Genomic DNA, 24,018 nt, shown 5'->3' with positions numbered 1-24,018 from the left:
CTCTCTCGGGCTTTAAGCAAAAGCTTCTTCCATCTTCGTCTTTATCGTCTTGTTTCCGTTTCTAAATGTAAGCTTTGTGTTCATCGAAATCAAACCCTTGTCGCTCTCCGTCTTTAATATGAAGAATCCCATTTTATTGTCATGTATCGAGTTAAAAAAACCCTAGCTTTCGAGCTTAGAGGTTCGTTCATTGTTTTGATTCTCTTACGTTGAAGCTTTTTTTTGAAGGATGTCTGGTGATGATGAACCTTGCTCTGGCTCTGGAGACGAAGTTAACGTCACTGGTGGACATAACAAGTCTACCCCTTCTAGTTCTGGACCAACAACAACACGCAAGAGAGGTCGCAAGGCTTGTGGCGATGCTAGAAATCGCAGCAGCTTCCAAAATGAGGGCAGCGGCATTGACCAAGGACGGGGATAGGTTCTCTATCAGCAAATGCATCAAAGCATTGGACGATTTACAAGGTGTTGATCAACATACCTATTTTCTTGCCTTGGATTTGTTTGAGGACCCGACCTATCGGGAAATTTTCATCTCTTTGAAAAATGAGAAACGATTCAAGTGGCTACAGGGAAAGTGTAGTAGAGCTGCTTAGTTTTTGCTCATCTGTATGTTTTATAGTTCCTAAAGATTTGACCTTTTTGCTATGTCTATTCTTGTGTTACTTACTTCTGGTGAAATGATGTTATTGCTGCTTTCGTTTTTACTTATGAATGAAGATTGTCACTGGTAGAAACTTTGATCATATGGAATTGCTCTGTTATCTTTTGGCTCTACTTTCAGATTCGTCCACTAGTAACGAAGATTTTGACATAGAATTGGATGAGATGGAATTAGTTGCTGCAGCTGCTGGTTACTTGTACTACCAAAGTTGTGTGAATCAACCTCAGAGTAATTCGCCACCTACGATATGTACATATTTGAAAGCCTTGCTAGAAGGACCTGTTAAAGATTGCAGGGAACTGCTTCGGATGGATAAGCATGTGTTTCATAAGCTATCTGAAACACTTCGAGGGAAAGGCTTGCTGCGTGATACTACTGGTGTTTTGGTAGAAGAGCAGTTGCTATATTCTTAAGCATCATTGGCCATAATCAGCGAATCAGAGTGATACAAGAGAGGTTCCAGCGTTCTGGTGAAACCATTAGCCGGCATTTTAACAACGTGCTAAAGGCGGTTAAGTCCTTGTCACGTGAGTTCCTTCACCCACCATCTCTGGAAACATCTCCCGAGATAGTCAATAGCAAAAGGCTTTATCCATATTTCCAGGTAATGAAAGAATCTAATCATCATTACAAACTCTTGAGTTTTGGAATTGTGGTGCAAAATTATTAGTTTTGCTTTGTTTATATACCCTTATCTCAGGATTGTATCGGAGTTTTAGATGGCTTGCAAATTCCTGCTCACCTTCCTACAAAACACCAGTCTCGGTTTCATAACAAGAAAGGCATACTTACTCAGAATGTGCTTGCAGCTTGCACTTTTGATTCACAGTTTATATTCGTCTATCCGGGATGGGAAGGCTCTGTTGAGGATTTACACATCTTAAGAGCAGTCCTAGACGATCCAAACCAGAATTTCCCACAAGCTCCCAAAGGTTATTTTTTCTAACTTACATCCAGCATATCCCTTGAGATTTTTACGAGTCCCATCTCAAGTTTGCTCCCTTTTTCCAGGAAAATATTATCTTGTCGATAGAGAGTACACAAACACACAAGGATTCATTGCTCCATACCCTGGAACAAGGTACTGTCTCCACGAGTTTCGTGGTGCAAGCCAAATGCCACAGAACGCACATGAGCTTTTTAATCACCGGCACATGTCTCTAAGCAACGTTATTCAAAGATCATTCAGCATGCTGAAAACCCGGTTTCCAATCCTGATATCGGCGCCTCAGTATCCGTTCCATGTCCAGAGGGATCTAGTGATTGCTACTTGTACTTTACATAACTTCATTAAAAGGGAAGACGGGGTTCATGACTGGCTCTTTGCTGCTTGTGCTGAAGTATGTTGGTCTAGTGGAGCAACCGTATGGACAAGAGGAAGAAGAACTGGAATTGCTGCACTTGAATTCTACGCCTACAGATGTTGTTGCTGATTCTCTACGAGACTCCATTGCATTTAATATGTGGGATGACTTCATGCACAAGTGGGACGAATGGTAATTAGTTCACTAAGTGGAGAGTCATTCTGGTAATTAGAATGAATGTTCCATTGAGTTTCTTTTAGATAAGAAACAGATTTGTGTTAACTTGAATTTGGATTGGCTTCTCTTTAGAAAGGATGATTGCAGTTGATTGCAGTTTCAGTCTTCATGTAAAAATTCATCGAACTGACCACTTGTAATGAAATTGAAGTAAGATGGAACTCAAGAGAACTCTAGTGTGATAAAGAAAAAAATTGGTTTATTACTTTTTTTTTGCTCATTTTTTTTCCTATACTGAAATCGATTGAATAGTTTTTTTTTAATCAGCTATAGCACAGCAGCCTTACATAAATAACACTAAACAGTTCATAAGACTATCTCTAATATTGTAAAGCTGGAGAGGCGAGAAGAAAAAAAAAAAAAAAAAAAGAGCCAACAATACTATTTACCAAAAACTCATTTGTTAAACAAAAATCCTTTTTTCTTCTGCTTCTTTCTCTGCAGAGCCTGCAACAAAATTAGCAAACCAAATCATCAATCAATGCTTCTCAAAATGCTAACTCTTGTATATTAAGCTGAAATTAGCTTTTACGAAAATAAACAAACCAAAGATGTTATTAAAGAAGATAGATGGTTATCTGCTGAAACATTTACCTTCTTTAGAAATAATCTAAGGGTGAGCACAATTGTATCTCTTGAGCTGCCCAATAGAAAAACACAAAACAAAAGATCCACTGCTTAATACAAGAAACCGGAAACTTCAATGAATACTTGTAACACATTAAACAACTTCATTTAGAAAGAAAACACAATCAAGATATTCAATGTATTCAGATTGAAGTTTTGGCTATTGATGATTCTTTCGAAAACACAAAAAGAAAGAAGACCAAAAGGTTTCGCTTTCATCTATTTTCAACGTTTTCATAGACAATTCCTGCATTCACAGGACGTAAGAGTTTTAATCTACTTTATTTCATCCAAAGAAACCCAAATTCTACTTACCAGCTAAGATCTGTTGCATCATTCTCCACTCGACAGAGATGCTCCACACCATCGGTACCAATAATCACAAAATCCGCAGGCTGATCAAAGGGAATCACAATCTAAGAGAAGAATCAGAAAGATCATAATATTAGTTCATTCTACGATATGTATGTTAGCATATAATCAGCCAACATCAAATTTCTGAGAAAAAGGGACACATAAGGCAAGACTCTAACCGCAGTAGAAGAGGAGAACTTTTCTGTAATTACAGGATCATTATTAGGTTTGATGCTGTAGCCTTCTTTCTTAATAGACAATGTAGCTGCTTCCCATATATCCATATAACCAATCTGTTTCAAAAGAGAGATCATATAGTAAAGAGGCAAATCAAAAAACACATATAAAATTGTAAACGATGAAATAAGAGAACTGTCATACTGAATAGGTGACTTTGTATAACGCATGACCATTATAAAGACTCTTCTCTATATGGCTCTGCATCTCTGGATCTGAGAAAATAGAAGAGGAATAGATTTAGAAAAATAACTGCGAATTACGCTATACAAGAAATTTTCTTATGATTATCCAGGAACCCTTAGATTTAAAGAGCTAGAATTAAATGATCAGACCAACCGAAAAACAGCCAGAAGAAACCAATACTGCACAAACTGGCTATAGATTTCTTTAACTCTACAGGTAAAACTACGGAGAAACGACAGGTATGGATCAAACAAGCCACAGATTGAGTTTAAGTACATGAGCGACCAAAAGTTTCTGAGTAAAAGCACTTACGACATGTGATCTTGCAATTCTCATTGGCGAAGACCCTCACAAGCTCCCCCTAGAATCAGATAGAAAAGCCGAAAGAATTAAACAACCAGACACTTAACAAAATGGTAATCACATCTAGCACAATATTAAAGTCCCCAAACATAGCTTTAGAAGTATTCTCTTATTCCACAGAGAAGATTAAGTAAAAAATAAACCTTGCGGTTCTTGTCATCCAAGGGGTGAACTTCAATAGCAAGGTATAAATCAACATCATCGGCAGTGACAAGATAATTTGGCCTCTTTGCTCCTGCGTTTTGAATATTGTCAACAGTCAAGCTCTTAGATATTTTTTTCTATCGCCATATCTAACTGTAAAGAAAAACAGAAAGACAATCCTTGGAATAAAGCAAGGGTAGTAGGGAAAATGTGTACCATCAATGTAGTTTACTGATCCATCCTCCAGATGTCGTACCCACTGAAATTTCAAGAAAGGGAGTACCGGAGAAGATATATTAAAAATGCAATTTGACGTAAACTTGGTAAAAACTAATACTTTCAATTTCGCATGCACCTCAAAATTACATTTTGTCGTTCCATTGATAGAGTGACCAGAAACCTGAAGCTCTCGTCCAGGAAATGGTTCTCCTGATATCTGTAAGTCTGCTATACCTGGCAATGGATCCTCATCTGCAGCTGTCAAGAGTGATTTACAATATTCAAAACAAAGTGAAAGACAGTGATGGAATTGGTATTATGCCACTATTTTAGCTATTAACCATTACCCTCGGAAATTGATGAAGATGGTTCCTCAAGAACTGGGGCCAAAATCGGATAATTTGAGGGGCTTGGATCATCAACAGCCACATAAGTCGAATTTTCCAAAGTTTGATTAGTATCCGCTTGTTCTTCTGGATATGCATCATCCATAAAAGTATTGCTGAGGGGCTCACGAAACTGAACACGATTATTTGGTCCATGAGATTCATCTTGGTTGAGAGCTGGCTGCACAGGCATCTGGAAGGCTGGCGACCTACTGTTACACAAGACACGTTTGATCATTTAACAAATTTTAACATTGCAAATCAAAAGCATTCATCCACCATTAGCTGCATTGCATAAAACCCAGGCAAGGACTCAGAAAATGTTACCATGCTAGAAAGTTAGGGTTTTTATGGTTATCTAGAAAGAAGAAAGTAACAAATGTTCAAAGTGTCTAATTGACACAGAAACTTGACAATTTGGACATGCATAATATCAGCATTTAGCTTCGCCCAGCCCATCCCCCAAAAACTTACAATATTCATTGCTTCCAACATCATCTTTACATCCCTTACTCTTGGTATTAGTTAAGAATCACTACTAACCCGGGTCTCCAGGAATCAATAAGAAGTTAGTGCATTTATACCTCTCGGGATCATCAAAATGGTAATTACTTGCAGCTGAGCCACCACGCCCATCTTGATGATGGTGTTCCGGATCTGTCTAATGGAAATCAAAGAAGGATATTTGAGTTTAAGTCACTTAAGCACATTGATAGGACATTAAGGAATATGAACTTACTGAGTATCTCAAACCCACACCAACAGGTTGATATGCTGACAAAGGCGACGCATTTGAGTGATTTACATCTGACTGCCACGGTGCTAACTGGTACTCTGTCTCCTTTAGCTTTGTCTAATACCAGAAAAGAAAAAAGATCAGAACAAATCACCTTATCATAGATTAGTAGCCAATAGCTCCAGCAAATACCATGGGACTAAACTGTAATTAAACGCTGAAATATGGTGTCAGCAAACCCCATACCCGCATATCATACCTCAGTAAGATGGAGCTTCTCCTGCAGATGCCTAAATAGAACCTGAATATGATGTAAACATCAATCACATGCGGTGACGGGAAAGAGACAATAAAAACTTCACCCCCCACATCAAGGAAGCAGGGATCTCTATCAGTCACTTTAGTTTTCTCTATGGTGCTCAAAAGTTACTGAGGAAACCATTTTATCACTTTTTCTACATTTGTTTTTTACTTTAATGAATTTCAAGGGCGGCAAAGTTGACAAGTCTCCAGCCAAAAACTACTATTCAACAGAAAATGATTTTGAAGATAGACGGTCAAGGAGATCTGAAAAGCCAACAAATAAACTAATAAATATAACATAAGATTTTGGTTCTAACCTTCACACTGCTAACAATAGACTGAGAATCAGAAATTTGTGGATGCAGCGAATATTCTGACAGAAGAGGCAACAAGTACGACACAAAAGTAGATCTCTCTTGCTCTGCAGCCTGATAGAACCAAAAGGCATTTTAAATATAGATTTATAAAATGAAAGTGAGGTGTGTCAAAGACAGATTTGAATTTAAAAAAGATCGGTAAGAAATGACGATAACTGGATTCCAACCAAAAAGGATTATAAAATGAACTATAAACGAAGATTAGCAATACATATGTCAAAAGACAGAAAAGTGTACCCAAAGATACAAGATAATACCTGTAAGGCATATGTTAAGCGAATATTTTCCTCAATGATCTCTTGTCTGTATGAGAGAGATTTTGATGCAGCATCAATAAGGTCTTGTTGTTGTTGATCAAATGCCTGTCACAACAAGAAGGAAAAATAGTCCCTAAGTGTTACCAGAATAATTAACCAACCGTCTGTACAGATTTTAAAAAAAATAGAAAGAGAAGCTCACCAAACGCATGTGCGCAATACGTTTTTCTAAAACATATGTTTCATTTCGTATTTGGGCTTCCTTAAAAAAAAGGCGAAAGGGTTAGTTAAACAATGTACTTAAAATCAACCGCGTCTGCATTAAAAAACTAGAGATTAAAACAAGCGATTCACCTTGACAGAATAATCAGCAAGATATTTTCGTAAGCGCAAAATCTCTTGGTCCTGTTCTTGGACCTTGTGAATGAGCTCCTGGATAATTGTATAGTCAGGGAAACATTCTCTCACTTTCACTAGAAAGGAAAAAGAGATAGTAAGAGTGTGACCTGCTTCCATGCAGTGCCCGAATTATTCACTCCACCTACTGGCATCAACTCATGAGAAAATGAGTTGATGTGCGAGTGATCTCCTTCCAATAGCGGTCTAACAAAGGAAAAACAGATTTTGGTTACAACTTACAAGAATACACTCTGCCTTGATGTTCATATAGCTTAACCATGCGATAAACATAAATCTGCAGTACAGGAGCCAGTGTTCATTAGAGGTCCAATACCTCATAGGAGACAATGATATTGTAGATGGCGACGAAGACAATTGAGAGGCTCCCGCAACACCTACAGTTCCTCTGACAATGCCATTAGTCATGATTCCCTCAGAATGGTCTTCAGAACGATGACTCACAGTAGCTTCCTCTCCATTTAAATACACTTGCTGGTGAACAACCAGCATACCTGACGAATCAGCACCTGAAGCATTGATTTTTCCCTTCCCCCGGTCAACTGGATTAACACCAGCGGCCAAAAGGTGTAACGGGGAAGACCCACCGGTTGTAGCATTCGAGTGGAGATCAGATGTCTGAGGCAACGATTCTCCTGATTTCTAAGGAAGATAGAGACAAAAAAAAACTAGCATATTAACACACATATAAACCACAACTTTGGTCAGAGAAACTCTAAACGCATGCCATGGAAATGTCAACAGAAATCACTGGGGACGAAAAGAGATACAATTCAGTCATTTCACCAGAAAAATCAAATCAAACGACTTACATATTTGGCAAGCTCCAGATATCTTCTCTGAAGCTCAGCCTTTAAGAGGTTATTCTCCTCCACCTGGTCAGAGATAAAGTCAGAGATAAAATCTATCTGCTGGACGCAAATCACACTCTGTGCCCAAATCATTTCCCAAGTAACCAACCATTTTGCAGTAGAGAAACAAGAACTTCATAAATTGACCTTACAACCAAAGTATACTACTTTCTATTCCCTGGCATTAGTTAAGAGCAAACCAACCTGCATTTTCTTCAGCTATACTAATATGCCCTAAAGAAACTTACACAGAACCTTGGAAAATATCTTTTAAGTGATTTTGAGGCATTAAGCAGAGTACCTCTATAGTAAAAAAAGTATTCTCATTTGAAACAATTTCAGAGACACAAGAGGAGATAATGAAGCTAAATAAGAAGAAAGAGATACCTGCTGCTTGATTGTGGCTTCTGCTGCTTCAACAGCTTTGATAACTTGAAACAAGCTATCGTTTTTAACATCGTTTTCATGGGAACCAGAAGATTCTCCGAGACCCACTCCTGAAAACCTCTGGGCAAGTCTTTCCTCATGGCCGTTGTCCATATTTCCTTCAGTCCTTGAATCCAAATCGAACCCCTCAAGAGAAACTGAACCCCAAAAAAAAAACAAAACACGGCTCCAATTCCAGCCTAGTCTCAAAATCTCATCTAGGTTTTCGAGTGACTAATCACCATTTAAGGTATTATCCGAAGAGAAGCTTCGAGATTTTCAATACTAGTGGTGAGAATTTAAAAAAAAAAACGAGCTTGGAGATTGAGATTAAGAAAGAATGGTGTATGATTGAGGAGGAATGATGAAGATTAGTTTCGAATCATACGAAAAAGAAACACAAATGGATTTCAAAATTATTCTGCATCTTCATCTTCTTCTTCTTCTTCTTCTTCTTCTTCTTCTTCTTCTTCTTCTTCTTCGAGCAAACTCTCTTATGGAGTTGTGTGTGAGAGAGTTGTGGTGGTGACCTCTCAGAATTGGGTTTCTCAATTTTATTTTTGGTTCCAATTCTAATTATTAAAGTTGTTTTCTTTCTCATTAATAGTGTTTTATTAGATTAGAAGAATATTCAGCACTCTTACTCATTATTGTCTTTAAATTATTTATCATTATTATTACACCAAATTTATTTGTTTTTTTTTCTTTAATTGTAGTAACTTTTGGTTTTCTATTTTTATTTTATTTGACAACCTGTAATCTATAGTAACTAATTATAGTTGGTTTCTATTCTTAATTTTAAAATAATTATTTTATACGATTTCCGTTTTATTTGTCGTTTTAGAATAAAATTTTGTTTCAAATTATTTGTCGTTTTGTATTTACAATTTATAAATTTTATTTATTACTTACATCAAACAAAATAGTGCAATAAATCTTTTTTGTTTTTATTTTATTTGTCGTTTTACAATTAAAATTTTATTTCATATTATTTGTTGTTTTGTATTTACAACTTTTTAAAAAATTAGTTATGTATATCAAACAAAATAATGTAATAATTATTTCATAATTTTTCATTTTAGAGTTAAAATTTTATTTTATATTATAGCGTATTAATTAAAGATAAAACTGATTAAAAAAGAGAAAACAAAATTGGTGTGAAACAATCTTTTTATTTTGGTAAAACTACCAAGTAATATGAAATGAGAGAATAGATGTTACGTTAAATCACATAAACCAAATTAACACATGCTTATTTGGAAAACAAACACTCGTTATCAAACATTAGTTTAATTTCCATATATCTCTTTTTTTTCTTCCTGTTTCAGACTTTTTTTCCAACGAGATTTACTATAAATGTAAGACAAGATTCTGCAAAAGCAATGATGGGATCAAACAATTGTTTATACTCATGGAGTCAAAAAGGTTATATAACACTGTGTGAGCTTCACATCCTTTTCTTATTCGCTGTTTACTTAAAAGGAGGAGCAAAACCTACTGCAACTGGAAAATAAAAACAGACGGTAACAGCTAACTCAAACCACTCTTGATTGAATCTAATAGTCTTCAAAGTATTCCATTTGGTTAAACTCGACGAAGAACATCGGTTAGTAAAACCGCGGATTCCATGCTTTGTCCTGTCATCCAAACCCTGAAGGTTCTGCTGAAGTAATCTGCGTCGCTCCAAACTTTGAGTTGCATGAGAGAGAAAGGTCCCTGTACAAGACCCTGGGGATCTTTGTATAACCAGTTTAACTTCTCTTTATCATAACACGGAACCTGAACATCTTCAACTCTAGGGTCAAGGGTCTCTCCATCACCGTTGTCATCTTCGTCATCATCGCTCAGTTCGATTATCTCTGATGGATTTGGTTGAGCTTGAGATACGTTGTTGGGATTAGTTACTGATATATTTGACTGATGCTGAGAAACTTCAGACTCTTTAATCGGCGTCTCTCCTCCAGTGATGCCATTTGCTGGCTGCTCTACATCTCCATGAAGATATTCATCACCTGTAAATTCAGAAGAATGGGGATTGGTATCTATTGCATAACCATCTCATCCTTTTTAAACAGGTTTGAATACTACACAATATAGCAAATTAGACCAACAACTTGACACAAATCAATTTCGAATCTTTAAAAGATCCCTAACGAGCATAGCTACAAAGAGATCGTTTATATCTCTCTTCAATTTTCACTAGCATTTTTTGCTCGGCTTTCTTCTTTCAGATTCTACCAATGCAAAAAAACGAAAGACAGAAAGAGAGACAACAACGTTGATACCACCAGATGCCTTAGCCTAATTTGCTTCTACAAACTGTACATGAAGTTTCAATAATCAATTCGGCTTGAATTTTCCAATTTTCGGGTAAATCTAAAATTTTCTATTGCAGAGCAGTAATATCACTGTCTTCTCAACATCTATAACAATAGAAGGCAGATAAGATGCAAGTATATCGTCACAGGCAAGACGAGTCAAAGCTAAAGATGAGTAGCATGAACAATGATGGTAAGATGCAACACAGTAAATCAAGTAACCTTATAAATGTGATGAGACGCACCTGTAGAAGCAATCCAAGTTGGCAATCTCTCGTTTAATTCCATAGCATGAGACGTGATTCCCGGAGTTGTGTTGGGGTTTGATATTAGATAGCCATTACATTGTTGATCTTCTCTACCAAAGAGGTTGCGGACTTCTGGGGTTTCTTGGATGCACGATAATGGAGATTCACTCAATTGTTGCTCGTTGTCACTATTATGAGCCTCAGGGGACGCTTCAGGGTTCGGTACAAGTTTCTCTTCAATAACTTCTGGAACTTCACGGATTAACCGGGCCTGTTCTTCTGGATTTTGAAGAAGAACCTTCTTCTCCAGGTACTCAGACAGCGTAACAACTCAAAAATCAAGGAAAAACTCTAATCAAAGACGTTTTTTTCTTATTCCAGATCTCATTATCACTTTCTACGAACAATATTCTTCATTGAAAATTAAAACAATAGAAACATTTTAAAACGTCATAAAAGGATATTCTCTTCGCCATCCCTTCTCATTGGCCCGATCAATAAGCCTTTGTAACTGTATAATTTCTCTTCCAAGCCACTAAAAAGGCAGTCACCAAAAATTGACGGTCAGTTAGAAAAATAAAGGACTGTAAAAGGACTCTGCTTCATGTGATATCATTGTAATCACATTCATAAGCATGGTGAATAAGATATACAGAAATGAAGCACGAGAGGATGTTCGCAAACATACGTGTTTTGTCTGATCTTCATGTAAACTTCTAGCCTTTTCTTCCATCTCCACCTATATATCCAAGGTTCAAATATAAACTATTATTTAAGAACTATAAAATCTGAAACGCCATAACTGCAAGGCTAGCAAGTCGCTGGGATTTATGATAGACATATGTAAATCTTTAACAGAGAGAGTGAAAATAAATATCTTTCAAACCACAGCAAAATGGGGAAACTTACAATTGTAGGCTTCTTAAGAAGCTCGTTCTTTATTCTCTGCTGCAAATCTTCACATTCTTCCTACAAACAAGTTTACATAATGCTACGATAAATTATAAGAATATATTGGCTAGAATGGGCGTTGGTCAAATATTGGACAATTTATGTAACTAGAAAAGAGAAGCCCAGTGGCTGGTTCTCAGAACACATGGATACCTGACTCTCCATAGATCAGAAGAAAAAAATTTGCGGAATGAAATTTACATCAAAGTAAATTACCTGGGAGAAATTATCATCAGAGAGCATAGATATAAAAACGTCTGTCACATAGTTTGTAACCTGAAGAAGAAAATCATCAGTCCCATGTTCCTTCTTCACGCCTAGATAACAGACAAAAACAAAAGCACAAAGAGAGCTCAACTTTCTACAACAGAACCAGAGATACGTAAACAGAAGAGACATAATCTTACTCATAGTGATGTAACTATCTTGTTCCATATAAATGAGGCCGAAACAATCACAAATCAATAAAGAACATTGAGAAAATTACCTGTAACCTGAACAAGCTGATAAGGGTTCTTCTGAAGATAATCATTAGGATCAGACTTAATCCTCACAAAACTTCCCAACATTTTACCCTCAAAGGTGTCAGGAGACTTGATCAATTCCTGAACTAAACTCTTTCTCAAGTAGATAAGCTTGATATTATCACTAACAATCGCAGCAAAAGTACCTCTAGCTCTAGGTTTCTTAACAACAACCTTACTCCCCATTTTAGCTACCTTATCCGAATGACAAATGATCTGAGGCGTCTCATCATCATAAAGAAAATCAAAATCCGAATCATCCTGATTCTCAGCGTAATGCTTTTCCAACAAATCATAGACTTTCATTCTGAAAATCTTCCTAGTCCCGAAAAGCGAAAGCAACCTTCGATCGCATTTAACTTTCTTTTTATTAGAAAGATCCAAAAGACCTTCTTTAGCAATGTACTTAGCAATGGTATCAGTAACATCATAGCGAGAGATCATATCAGTAGTATCTTTACCAAGTGACTGGAGAAACTCAATGAGTTGTCTCGAACCCCATCCTATGAATTCGAATCTTTTAGGTCTAGCTTTTCTTTTCCTCGATGATATTGCAGAGACATTGTTATTACCCTCCTCAACCCAAGTTATATCCCCCATTACTCTTATCTCTCAAAACCTAAGAAGAAAATAAAGAAGTCACACTCCTAAACTATCTAGCTTTAAGCAGTAATTACCAAACTGGAAGATGGAAAAACAAAAAAAAAAAAGTCGTTGCGTCGCGAGGAAGAAGATTCAATCCACCGAATTGAGGAAATGCACAAACTGAGGAAGAACAATCCACGGAGCGAATCGCCGCTCGAGAGTGGAGCTCTCCGTGTAGAGGCCGGAGATTAAAAAAAAAGGGGAGAGAGAGAGAGAGAGAGAGCTCAGATTCTCAGGCGACTTTGATTAGGGAGGAGAAGGGGGAAGGCGAGGACCAGTGGCAGTAAAGCATCTTCACCATTCACCACGTGCCCTCTTCTTCTTCTTCTTCTTTTTTCTTTTTCTTCTTTTAATAAAAAAGATTCTGATTAACCGGTCAAAACGAAAAAATGGAAACAGAGAAAGCAACTGCAATATCGTCGGCTACATCACAACTATTTTACAAAAATTCATAAATTACCAAAGATATAACAGGTGGTTAATATATGTCATCTAAATCTCGTAAAAATATTCCCTTCTAAATTTAGAAAGTTAAGATTTTGAAACCACAAAAAAAAGGAAATTTCGAATATCATAGGAGTAATAGAACGAAATTACTGAGATAATTTTTAAACTTTTTTTTTTATAACATCACCTGCAACTGCAACGAATCCATAAAAACAAAAGTTTTTTCAACTTGTTTTATAGCTTTGAACACATATATGTGTTACAGTACTTTTTTAAAGATAAAAACAAGTTTTAGAATTTAATCTCTATTCTTTTTGGATTTCTTCTTGGAAGGTTCAGCAGATGGAGCATCAATATAATCCTCTGCATTCACTCTCTCGTGTGTCTTCTTTTGTTTTTTCAACTCCTTTGTCTTGCTCTACAAATATCATAACAACAAAAACCAACTCAGTTCATGTTCCCAAAGCAACACAAGAGAGAGGTGTGCCTGTTATTATAGATTTCGTTTTACCTTTAAAGAGTTTGTTAACTCGTTTATATCGCTCTTTCCATCCTCTGAATTGGTTGACTTGTTGTTGTTCACAGGTTCCTGCCATAACCAATCAAACAAAGTAAGTGTTTGGAATTTTAAGGTTTTTGGAATTAATTTAAAGGTAGAAAGACGCGATTTGACAATCAAATTAGAAGAGAGACAGACCTCAGGTGGGAGGAATGAGGCATCTCTCTTTCTTTTGTTTTCTGTACTCTTCTCTGTCTGTTTCTCTTGCTTCTCCTGCCATTTCTTCTCTGACTTCTTTTTGTCACTCATGAAGTATTCTCCAGACTCCAATTGTAAATCAATCTGGAACAAAATCATATAACAAGTTCAAAACCATGCATTAGCATATGACCTGGAGAACAATGATGGACTTGCAAGGCCCAAAAACCAAAAGACTAGAAAGCAGACACTAAACAGCGCAAATATAGTGAAACCATGTTGAGAAACGTTGTAACATACAGAGGGTTTAACAACATAGAAACACAAACGAAAAACATGCAATAGTAGGATATGGACAACAACGATACAGGAATTGGGTAGATAATTCACATAAGCAATTTTTCCTACCTTGCTAGGCGGTTGTGGAGGAGGGAAAGGTGTGTATGGCTTCTTCTCCTTGCTTTTGGGCTTCTTTTGCTGAACATTTTTCCTGACAAATCAAATTTGAAATGCGCTCCACTCATGAGTTACTGACGATTCAAGAAATGTCACTCAAAACACTAATCAATAAATTGAGAGTCCCATACTTCTTGAATGTGGGAAGAAATCTATCCCAGCTTTCAGTTGCAAGAGCTGGATCCTTCATCAGTTCCTTTTTGATCATGAGTGCCTGCATAACCAAGTTTACAAGTATATGAATCCATGGTCTAATGAAAAAGCATCTACACCAACTTCTCGTGAGAAAGTGAAGCACATAGAACCAAAAAAAAAAAAAGTGAGAGATTTTCCATACAAACCTTTATATGGTATACAGGATGCAATTTATTCTGTACGCAGTCTTCCACAATCTTTCTGATTTGTTTGAGACCTTTCCATGAACCCATTGCGGCTACAGTACTTCCCTGTTAAATCAACGGAGCAAGTAAATATAAAAAAAAATCCAAAGAAACAAAAAATGTACGACTGAAGTGAGACATTTGCAAAAGAAACACATGATTACCTGAACTAGAATGTAACAGCTGGTTAGTATTTCCAGCGCCTGCAAGAAACCAAAATTATTAAGCCTCAAAACACATATGACATAAGCATACAACAACAGTTTCGCACAACCTCTTAAGCATTACACGACTAGTATCACTAAACATCTCTCTGTTAAATATAGGACTTTTGAACCAGACAGTTGACAAACCTTCAAGGTAGAGGAATTAGGACCCACAAGTCGCTGCCTTCTTTTAACAAATCTTTCCTGCAAACATAAAGTCTCTATATTAGGACATGTTGACTATGCATGCTATATACAAATTGACATTACATTCAACCAACATCGATAAGGATCAAAATGCAAACACAGGGGTGAGTGATATCATTGAACTTAGGCAATCCCCGAGACTAAGACTGGATTGTACCTTATTCCGAACCAAGTTACCAATCTTGATGATATCACATTGCATCTCATCGTCTAGAATCTTAATGGCCTGTAATGATGCAAAGTGAAAAAAAATTCCATAACCACAAATATCATAAAGTAACAGACTTCCAATTACATAGAACAACAAACACATAAATTTGTTAGAGCCTAGAATTGTAACAACGTAATAATACCTGAGGAGCAGGGACACTTCTGGAAAGAAGCTTAATCAAATCCCTAGCTTTGATAACGATGAACGGATCTCTTGTCTTCATCGTCGTTTTAACAGTCATAGAACCTTTTACCTACAATTATAACAACTCAAACATATCAATAAAACCCCAGAAAAAAAAAAAAAAAAAGCAACTAGACCGTAAAGAGGGGAGGGGGGACGCACCAGGTTAAGCTTGCAGGCGATACCATATTCCTTGAGAGCGGATTCGATTGTAGGCCAGCAATCCTGAAGATACTTCTCTCTGTATTGAGGAAAGAGTGTGGAGAATTCGCTAGTAGCGAGCAAGCCGGTGGGATTCCATGCCGGGTCGAACTTCTCCACAGTCCAACGGTCAATGTTTGGGTCATCGTCCCATGGCTTCGGCTTGTCGTGTTTACCTTTCTTCCTCACCCTTTTCTCGATATTCTGCTCCTCCTCGTGCTCAATCTCTTCCACCTTCGCCATTGTAAAACAATCAGTTACTTCCTCCTCCTCTTTTGACGGCGGCGAAGCTTTATATTATATGATTAGGGTTTATGTTCTCCAAAGTCCTTCGAGGAAAAATTACAATTAGTGGATTGAATCGTAAACTGAATAAATCTAAAATCCATAACCGAATAAACCAAATCAACCCGGTATAAACCAAATAAAACCGGTATAAACCGAACCAAATTACCCGCAGGAGTCGTTGGCGGATTTCCCAAAGTTGCTAACCAAACCAGAGTCTCTTCTTCTACACTCTTCCTTCTTCTGTCCAAATCAGCCTAAAACTCCATTTTTTTTCCCATACGAATCATGATTCATCATTGTTCATTCACGAAACCCAGTTTCTCAATTTCGATCTCGACCCAGAAGCGTCATTCATCATTATTGAATTTGGGTTTCAGAATCCGATGCGAGTCCGGGGATGTCTCGTCGCCGATGCGGACCAATGCGGTGTCTTTGTCGTCGGAGATGGAGGGTTCGTCTTCGTTGAAGAAGAGTTTGATGGATTCAGAAGGGAAAAAAAGCGAGCCTTACCCAGGAGGAATGCCGAAGATGGGTCCATTCACGGGGAGAGATCCGAATGTGAAGAAACCTTCTTGGTTGAGACAAAAGGCTCCACAAGGTGAGAGGTTTCAGGAGGTGAAGGAGTCTCTTTCTCGTCTCAATCTCAACACTGTTTGTGAAGAAGCTCAGTGCCCTAACATCGGCGAGGTTAGCATTTTCTTTATCTCCACCATTGTTGATATGAATTGTGGGTATGAGAAATTGTAAGTTTGGTTTATAGAGGTCACTGATGAGTAACCTACTTGCTAATCCAATCAAGATCTTTAAAGATTCTTAATTTGAGCTTGTGATGATGTATAGTGTTGGAATGGAGGTGGTGATGGTGTAGCAACTGCAACCATCATGGTTCTTGGTGATACTTGTACTCGTGGCTGTAGATTTTGTGCTGTTAAAACCAGTAGAAATCCGTCTCCTCCTGATCCAATGGAACCAGAGAACACTGCCAAGGCCATAGCCAGTTGGGGGTATGTGACTTTTATTTGATTCCTATTCTGAGTAATCTGCTTATATCTTCGTTTAGCTTTTTTTAATGGTCGTCGTGTTCAGAATTGTTAATTAGATAGAATAAATGAAGAGGGGATGAAATTAGAAAAATGGTGTCATTGCTGTCTCAACAGTCACTTATGCCTCTTCTTTTAATATATGATTGGTGTTGTATGATATGCTCTCTTGGGTTTTCCTTTGTTGCAGTGTAGACTACATAGTTATTACCAGTGTAGACCGTGACGATATACCTGATGGTGGAAGTGGACATTTTGCCCAGACTGTTAAAGCGATGAAGGTTATTAGTCTATTTTTTTGATGCAATATGTTATTGAAATCATAAGTAGTGTAAGAATCAAATATGCTCATATTTGTCAGTCCAAGTTTACAGGATAAGACCTCTCTGTCCCTTGTTTACTTAAGAATACTTTTTTGTGCATAACTCGAAATTGGTTTCAGAGTGTTTGTGAAAATGAAAATGTATATCTCATCTTTGTAGAGACATAAGCCGGATATAATGATAGAATGCTTAACTTCTGATTTCCGTGGGGACTTGGAGGCTGTCGACACTCTTGTGCACTCGGGATTGGATGTTTTTGCTCACAATGTCGAGACTGTGAAAAGGCTTCAGCGGCTTGTAAGAGATCCTAGGGCTGGGTGAGTGTTGTTTACTTGTTCTCTATTTTTTTTTTTTTTGTTCTGAAATTTGGTTATGGCATAGATGAGATGAGCAGTGAATTGATCCTCTGTTATGGGTAGTCAGCTTGTCTCTCTTATTACACAGTCAAGATCTCCTCAATCTGTTAAGAGTGAGAAATAGATAGTATTCTGCATCTCTATATGTAGTAATTCTCTTTTTAATTAGAAGCATGGATCACATGTGGCGAATGCAGATATGAGCAGAGCATGTCGGTTTTGAAACATGCAAAGATCAGCAAACCTGGAATGATCACAAAGACATCTATAATGCTTGGTCTGGGAGAAACAGACGAAGAGTTGAAGGAAGCAATGGCTGATTTAAGAGCAATAGATGTTGACATTCTAACACTTGGCCAGTATTTACAGGTAAAATTATCAGTTCAACATATATCAGACTATGATTCGCATGTTTCCAACACAGAAAGATCTCAGTTTCCAAAGAACATCAAATTGACCATTCTTTTGATATACAATGCAGCCAACTCCATTGCATCTGACTGTGAAAGAGTATGTCACACCTGAGAAGTTTGATTTCTGGAAAACATACGGAGAATCAATAGGATTCCGCTATGTTGCAAGTGGTCCACTGGTAAAGCCACGAACTAGCTCTTACCATCTCGTTCTATCAAAAATATCTGAGAACATTGAAGAACCAGGAATGTGCTTATATTAATTTGGTTATAAATACTTCTTTGCAGGTAAGATCTTCATACAGAGCAGGAGAGCTATATGTTAAGACAATGGTGAAAGAAAGCTACTCTAAATCTTCGTCCTAATAGCAACAATGGAGATCATAAATGCCACAAATGTAACCTGGGACTTAACACAAAGCCTTTACTCCTACTTCTCTCTCTTTTTTTTTTAATATTTCAATTGACTTCATTGAATTGGTACTATTGTGGATATATAAAAATTAATATATAGTTTTTTTTTGTGTGTTTTATGAAGTGCCAATAATAATATCTAGAAATAGTCTCAAAGATATTTACAGTGTTGAATTCTTTATCTGAAGCCACAAGTTCCTCATCTCTTACATTGTCTTAAGTCTGACACTCGTCACCTTCACTATACAAAACTAAGTGCATCTCCAATAACTAAGTGCATCTCCAATGGTACTCTATTTTTGCCTCTAGAATAGGGGAATTCTATAATAGAGGTGAGTTTTACTCCAATGGTTTTCTATTCTCACATCTAAAATAGAGATTGCTATTTTTTTTCTATTTATAGAGGAATCCTATTTTTTTTTACAAAGGTTCCTCTATAAATAGAATAAAATAATAGCAATCTCTATTTTAGATATGAGAATAGAGGACCATTGGAGTAAAATTCACTTCTACTATAAAGTTCTTCTATTATATAGAGAAAACCATTGGAGATGGTCTAATCCGAAAGCAAATAATTAGCAAAAGTTAGGTTATGTGCATTGGTAGTTTTTCATGGAGTTTTTCATACTAAAAATAAATGAAAAATAAATATAAATAATATTTTAATTTAAAAAAGTGAGAACCTTGAGAAACCCATGAAGAACACTCATATGATGATACATGCCAATTTTTAATTAGACAAAAAACAAACCCATAAAACCTTAAAATCTTAGTTAAATAGTTTTTTTTTTCAACCTAACATTAATTCAAATAAAACTCTTTGATTGATTGCCCAAACTGGAGGAAAGTTGTTTACAAAAAACGTATCTAACAAAAGCATTCTAGAAGAACGGGCTAAACAATCCGTCTTCACAATTTAAATAGTTTTTTTGTTGTTGTTTTTAATTTTTTATAAATCATAAAATAAAATAACCTATATAACAAGTTTCATTATGCATAATTTTAAATTATAGATTCATATTATTTTAAATTAATATTAGTTCATACAATGAAAAATATTAGTATGATTAAATAAATTCTGAGATTTCAAAAAAAAGTATTGTGAAACAAATTATAAGATTTTTAAAAAATGAAAAATATATCTATTTTGAATATGAAATATTTTAAATATGATATATAAATATAAAATCTTGTAATATGATATATGAAATAAAAATATAACTAATTAATAAAATTAAATATATTTATAAGTAATTTAATAAGTTTAAATTATATTAAAATAAATTTGTATTATTGAAGATAAAATTTAATACAAAATAACAAAATAAATACTCAAATAAATTATATTAAAATAATAATATTATAGTAGTAAAAAATCCTCTACATCAAGAAAGTTAATATTATGGCCCTGTTCGTAGAAAGTTAATATTATGGCCCTGTTCGTTTCTTAGTCTTAGTAATATTACTAAGAGACTCAATCAGTCTCCCACCAATGCACATCCTCTTAGTAATCACCTAAATTAAATTAAGCATCTTATATAAATAGATGAGGCGCTAAATCGATCAATCTTTTTTGGTTTACGCTCTGTCACCGGCGATTTTTTTCCTTTTCCCGGCGCAGATGACTAGTGGTTATGCTCTGCAAGAGCTGGATCCTTCATCAGTTCCTTTTTGATCAAGAGTGCCTGCATAACCAAGTTTAGAAGTATATGAATCCATTTTTGACATGGTCTAATGAAAAAGCTTCTACACCAACTTCTCGTGAGAGTGGTATAAGTGAAGCACATAGAACCAAAAAAAAAAAAAAAAGTGAGAGATTTTCCATACAAACCTTTATATGGTATGAAGGACGCATTTGATTCTGTATGCAGTCTTCCACAATCTTTCTGATTTGTTTGAGACCTTTCCATGAACCCATTGCGGCTACAGTACTTCCCTGGTAAATTTACCACGGAGCAAGTAAATATAAAAAATCCAAAGAAGGAAAAATGTACGACTGAAATGAGACATTTGCAAAAGAAACACATGAATACCTGAACTAGAATGTAACAGCTGGTTAATATTTCCAGCGTCTGCAAGAAGCCAAAATTATTAAGCCTCAAAACACATAAGCATACAACGGTTTCGCACAACCTCTTAAGCATTACACGACTAGTATCACTAAACATGCATCTCTCTGTTAAATATAGGACATTGAACCAGACAGTTGACAAACCTTCAAGGTAGAGGAATTAGGACCCACAAGTCGCTGCCTTCTTCTAACAAATCTTTCCTGCAAAGATAAGTCTATATTATGACCTGTTGACTATGCATGCTATATACAAATTGACATTACATTCAACCAACATCGATAAGGATCAAAATGCAAACACAGGGGTGAGTGATATCATTGAACTTAGGCCATCATAAGATTCCCCGAGACTAAGACTGAATTGTACCTTATTCCGAACCAAGTTACGAATCTTGATGATATCACATTGCACCTCATCGTCTAGAATCTTAATAGCCTGTAATGATGCAAAGTGAAAAGAAGATCCATAACCACATATATCAGAAAGAAACACACTTCCAATTACATAAATTTGTTAGAACCTAGAATTGTAACAACGTAATAATACCTGAGGAGCAGGGACACTTCTGGAAAGAAGCTTAATCAAATCCCTAGCTTTGATAACAATGAACGGATCTCTTGTCTTCATCGTCGTTTTAACAGTCATAGAACCTTTAACCTACAAATTATAACAACATAATTTTCAGAAAAAAAAGCAACTAGACCAAAGCCAGAGACGAAACAAACGTAAAGGGGAGGGGACACACCAGGTTGAGCTCGCAGGCGAGACCATATTCCTTGAGAGCGGATTCGATTCTAGGCCAGCAATCCTGAAGATACTTCTTTCTGTATTGAGGAAAGAGTGTGGTGAAGTCGGTAGAAGAGAGCATGCCTGTGGGATTCCATGCCGGGTCGAACTTCTCGACAGTCCAACGGTCGATGTTTGGGTCTTCGTCCCATGGCTTCGGCACCCTTTTCTCGATATTCTGCTCCTCGTGCTCAATCTCTTCCATATTCGCCATTGTAAACAATCAGTTACTTCCTCCTCCTCTCTTGACGGCGGCGAAGCTTTATATGATATGATATGATTAGGGTTTATGTTTGTTAGAAGGTTTGTTAGAATATTTTAAATACCAAAAATACAAATTTGGTTAAGAAAACTTTTGTAAAATTTATCCCCCAATGGTAAGTTTCTTACATTATATTTCAAAAAAAAAAAAAAACATAACTTGTTTTACAAGCAAAACACCTAAATAAAACTTCACTTACCATTGTTATTTGAGGTTTGTCCTCCAATGGTACCATAGCACCACCCCCAACTTCCATGCCACCATAACACAACGAAAAAGATTTTGCGGAGAAAGCTGACTCTCGTTACAAAAAGATATCAAATCTGACTCTCATATTACCAAAAGATATCAAATGCTCACTTAAAACCCCAGTAGGATTTAAGTGTGAAAGTGGAATGAAAGATCAAAGATCAAAGGAGAGAGAAGAAGGGTTTAAATGTGAAAGATCAAAGTGTGAAAGTGTGATGGTCTGTGTTAAGGGTCGGGTTTAAATGGGAAACTACAAGTTGTGGTTAGTGTAGTTAGCAATCAATAACAAGAGACTAAGTATGGTGTAGACATATAGTAGTCCTAGTCTTAGTAGTTGCAACTACCGAAGATGGGTCCATTCACAGGGAGAGATCCGAATGTGAAGGCTGATTTAAGAGCAATAGATGTTGACATTCACAGGGCCAGTATTTATTTACAGGTAAAATCATTACTTAAAACATATTTCAGACGATTCCTACGAAATCAACACAGAAATAGCTCAAATTCCAAAGAACATCGATGATTAAAAAAACCTTTCTTTTGTTATACAATGCAGCCAACTCTATTGCATCTGACTGTGAAAGAGTATGTCACACCTGAGAAGTTTGATTTCTGGAAAACATACGGAGAATCAATAGGATTCCGCTATGTTGCAAGTGGTCCACTGGTAAAGCCACGAACTAGCTCTTACCATCTCTTTCTATCAAAAAATATCTGAGAACATTGAAGAACCAGGAATGTGCTTATATTAATTTGGTTATATATACTTCTTTGCAGGTAAGATCTTCATACAGAGCAGGAGAGCTATATGTTAAGACAATGGTGAAAGAAAGCTACTCCAAATCCTTATCCTAATAGCAACAATGGATAATCATAAATTCCACAAATGAAACCCGGGACTCCACACAAAGCCATTACTCCTAAGTCCTACCTCTCTCTTTTTTCTTTTATCTTTCAATTGACTTTATTGATTTTGGTACTATTGTTGATATATAAAAGTTAATATATAGTTTTTTTTTTTTTGTGTTTTATGAAATGCTGCCAATAATAATATCTGGAAATAATCTCAAAGATATTATTTACAGTGTTGGATTCTTTAACTGAAGCCACAAGTTCCTCATCCCTTACATTGTCTTATGTCTGACACGCGTCACCTTTATTATCCAAAACTAATCCGAAAAGCAAATAATTAGTAATCACCTTAATTAAATTAAGCATCTTATATAAATAGATGAGGCGCTAAATCAATTAATCTTTTTTGGTTTTACTCTCACTTTCATAAAAAAATTGTTTTTTTCCGGCTCAGACGCAGATGACTAGTGGTTACGCTCTGTCACCGGCGATTATCGCCGCCGTTCGTCCTCCGTCATCTCAAGATTGTCTCTCTGCTGCATCTGTTTACGGACGCAAAGCGATCAATTCTTCTTCTTCATCTTCGTCTATCTTGGTGGTACCTACCTCATTATCCACTTCCTACGGTCGAAGCAAATGCGCCTTCTCAATCTCGCGAAAGAATCCAAAATCGAAGATTCGTTGCGATACTGCTGTGAAATCGGCGGCTTCTGTAGACGCGGACGCTGATCTTTCGTCATCAACGACGTCACTGGAGGAGAAGGAGGAAGATGAGAAAGCCAAGGAGAAGATTGGGGCTAGGGTTAGGGTTACGGCGCCGTTGAAAGTTTACCATGTGGTTCGTGTTCCAGAGGTTGAATTGATGGGGATGGAAGGTTTTATCAAAGATTACGTCGTTCTTTGGAAAGGAAAACGAATCTCAGCTAATCTGCCGTTTAAGGTACAGTTTGTGAAAGAGATTGAAGGTCGTGGTCCTGTTAAGTTCTTTACGCATCTTAAGGAAGATGAGTTTGAGTTAATTGATTCGTGATTGAATCGGAAAAAAAGGCAAAAGCTTTCTTCTTTCTCTTTCTGATGTTAATTAGAGATTTGAGAAAAATCTTTTGTGAATGAATGGGTTTGTTTGTTTGTATGTACCCTTTTGTATACATTTTAGCTTATTATATACATAAGATTTCACCCATTCTTGAATCCTCTATTG

At 36.4% G+C, this 24,018-nt stretch overlaps 6 protein-coding genes and 1 non-coding gene across 18 annotated transcripts; 3 read left to right on the top strand and 4 right to left on the bottom strand.

The window, feature by feature from the left end:
- The first annotated feature begins 87 nt into the window (after positions 1-87).
- Positions 88-2,410, top strand: LOC104772169 (uncharacterized). The gene is made up of 4 exons (XR_015593259.1): positions 88-465; positions 785-1,268; positions 1,365-1,596; positions 1,676-2,410. It is a non-coding gene; the product is annotated as an uncharacterized LOC104772169 (transcript).
- LOC104772168 (uncharacterized) lies at positions 2,390-8,719 on the bottom strand. 11 transcript variants are annotated; one of them, XR_015593256.1, is made up of 21 exons: positions 8,050-8,669; positions 7,624-7,686; positions 7,128-7,453; positions 6,901-6,997; positions 6,749-6,826; positions 6,597-6,656; positions 6,395-6,499; positions 6,078-6,188; positions 5,717-5,758; positions 5,461-5,574; positions 5,306-5,382; positions 4,683-4,933; positions 4,483-4,593; positions 4,333-4,375; positions 4,116-4,207; positions 3,922-3,970; positions 3,568-3,638; positions 3,366-3,479; positions 3,148-3,248; positions 2,800-2,845; positions 2,390-2,652 (listed from the first exon to the last, which is right to left on the bottom strand). XR_015593256.1 is itself a non-coding variant. In XM_087505591.1 (21 exons), the coding sequence occupies exons 1-21, from the start codon at positions 8,200-8,202 to the stop codon at positions 2,602-2,604; spliced, it is 2,166 nt and encodes a 721-aa protein (XP_087361717.1). In that variant the 5' UTR covers positions 8,203-8,719; the 3' UTR covers positions 2,390-2,601. The 11 variants fall into 11 exon arrangements, 8 of the variants coding, with proteins under 8 accessions (XP_087361717.1, XP_087361722.1, XP_087361720.1 ...); XR_015593258.1 differs by having other exon boundaries at positions 4,483-4,587; XR_015593257.1 differs by having other exon boundaries at positions 4,683-4,930.
- A 752-nt stretch (positions 8,720-9,471) lies between these two features.
- LOC104769054 (uncharacterized protein At5g08430) lies at positions 9,472-13,323 on the bottom strand. 2 transcript variants are annotated; one of them, XM_010493178.3, is made up of 7 exons: positions 12,093-13,323; positions 11,822-11,922; positions 11,564-11,623; positions 11,343-11,393; positions 11,119-11,189; positions 10,652-10,977; positions 9,472-10,100 (listed from the first exon to the last, which is right to left on the bottom strand). In XM_010493178.3, the coding sequence occupies exons 1-7, from the start codon at positions 12,727-12,729 to the stop codon at positions 9,673-9,675; spliced, it is 1,674 nt and encodes a 557-aa protein (XP_010491480.1). In that variant the 5' UTR covers positions 12,730-13,323; the 3' UTR covers positions 9,472-9,672. The 2 variants fall into 2 exon arrangements, with proteins under 2 accessions (XP_010491480.1, XP_087361726.1); XM_087505600.1 differs by having other exon boundaries at positions 11,822-11,881; positions 12,093-13,171.
- Positions 13,324-13,379: 56 nt separating this feature from the next.
- Positions 13,380-16,120, bottom strand: LOC104769052 (KRR1 small subunit processome component). Its single transcript, XM_010493176.3, has 11 exons — positions 15,724-16,120; positions 15,521-15,631; positions 15,325-15,393; positions 15,108-15,164; positions 14,919-14,957; positions 14,716-14,820; positions 14,506-14,588; positions 14,327-14,408; positions 13,919-14,062; positions 13,733-13,810; positions 13,380-13,639 (listed from the first exon to the last, which is right to left on the bottom strand). The coding sequence occupies exons 1-11, from the start codon at positions 16,003-16,005 to the stop codon at positions 13,520-13,522; spliced, it is 1,170 nt and encodes a 389-aa protein (XP_010491478.1). The 5' UTR covers positions 16,006-16,120; the 3' UTR covers positions 13,380-13,519.
- Positions 16,102-18,713, top strand: LOC104772167 (lipoyl synthase, chloroplastic-like). The gene is made up of 7 exons (XM_087505602.1): positions 16,102-16,737; positions 16,891-17,054; positions 17,281-17,371; positions 17,573-17,730; positions 17,967-18,138; positions 18,251-18,361; positions 18,471-18,713. Exons 1-7 carry the CDS (start codon positions 16,336-16,338, stop codon positions 18,546-18,548), a joined length of 1,176 nt encoding a protein of 391 aa, XP_087361728.1. The 5' UTR covers positions 16,102-16,335; the 3' UTR covers positions 18,549-18,713.
- A 1,224-nt stretch (positions 18,714-19,937) lies between these two features.
- Positions 19,938-22,943, bottom strand: LOC104769053 (KRR1 small subunit processome component homolog). Its single transcript, XM_010493177.3, has 8 exons — positions 21,916-22,943; positions 21,414-21,714; positions 21,215-21,325; positions 21,035-21,103; positions 20,812-20,868; positions 20,630-20,668; positions 20,428-20,532; positions 19,938-20,281 (listed from the first exon to the last, which is right to left on the bottom strand). The coding sequence occupies exons 2-8, from the start codon at positions 21,666-21,668 to the stop codon at positions 20,222-20,224; spliced, it is 696 nt and encodes a 231-aa protein (XP_010491479.1). The 5' UTR covers positions 21,669-21,714; positions 21,916-22,943; the 3' UTR covers positions 19,938-20,221.
- On the top strand, positions 22,922-24,000 carry LOC104769051 (ferredoxin-thioredoxin reductase subunit A2, chloroplastic). The gene has a single exon (XM_010493175.3). The coding sequence runs from the start codon at positions 23,278-23,280 to the stop codon at positions 23,845-23,847; it is 570 nt and encodes a 189-aa protein (XP_010491477.1). The 5' UTR covers positions 22,922-23,277; the 3' UTR covers positions 23,848-24,000.
- Positions 24,001-24,018: the final 18 nt, after the last annotated feature.

Source organism: Camelina sativa, chromosome 20 (assembly GCF_030686135.1).
Source record: "Camelina sativa cultivar CO46 ecotype springtype chromosome 20, ASM3068613v1".
NCBI lineage: Eukaryota > Viridiplantae > Streptophyta > Magnoliopsida > Brassicales > Brassicaceae > Camelina > Camelina sativa.
Note: the sequence above shows the minus strand (reverse complement) of the source record. Positions and strands in the feature narration are given on the sequence as shown.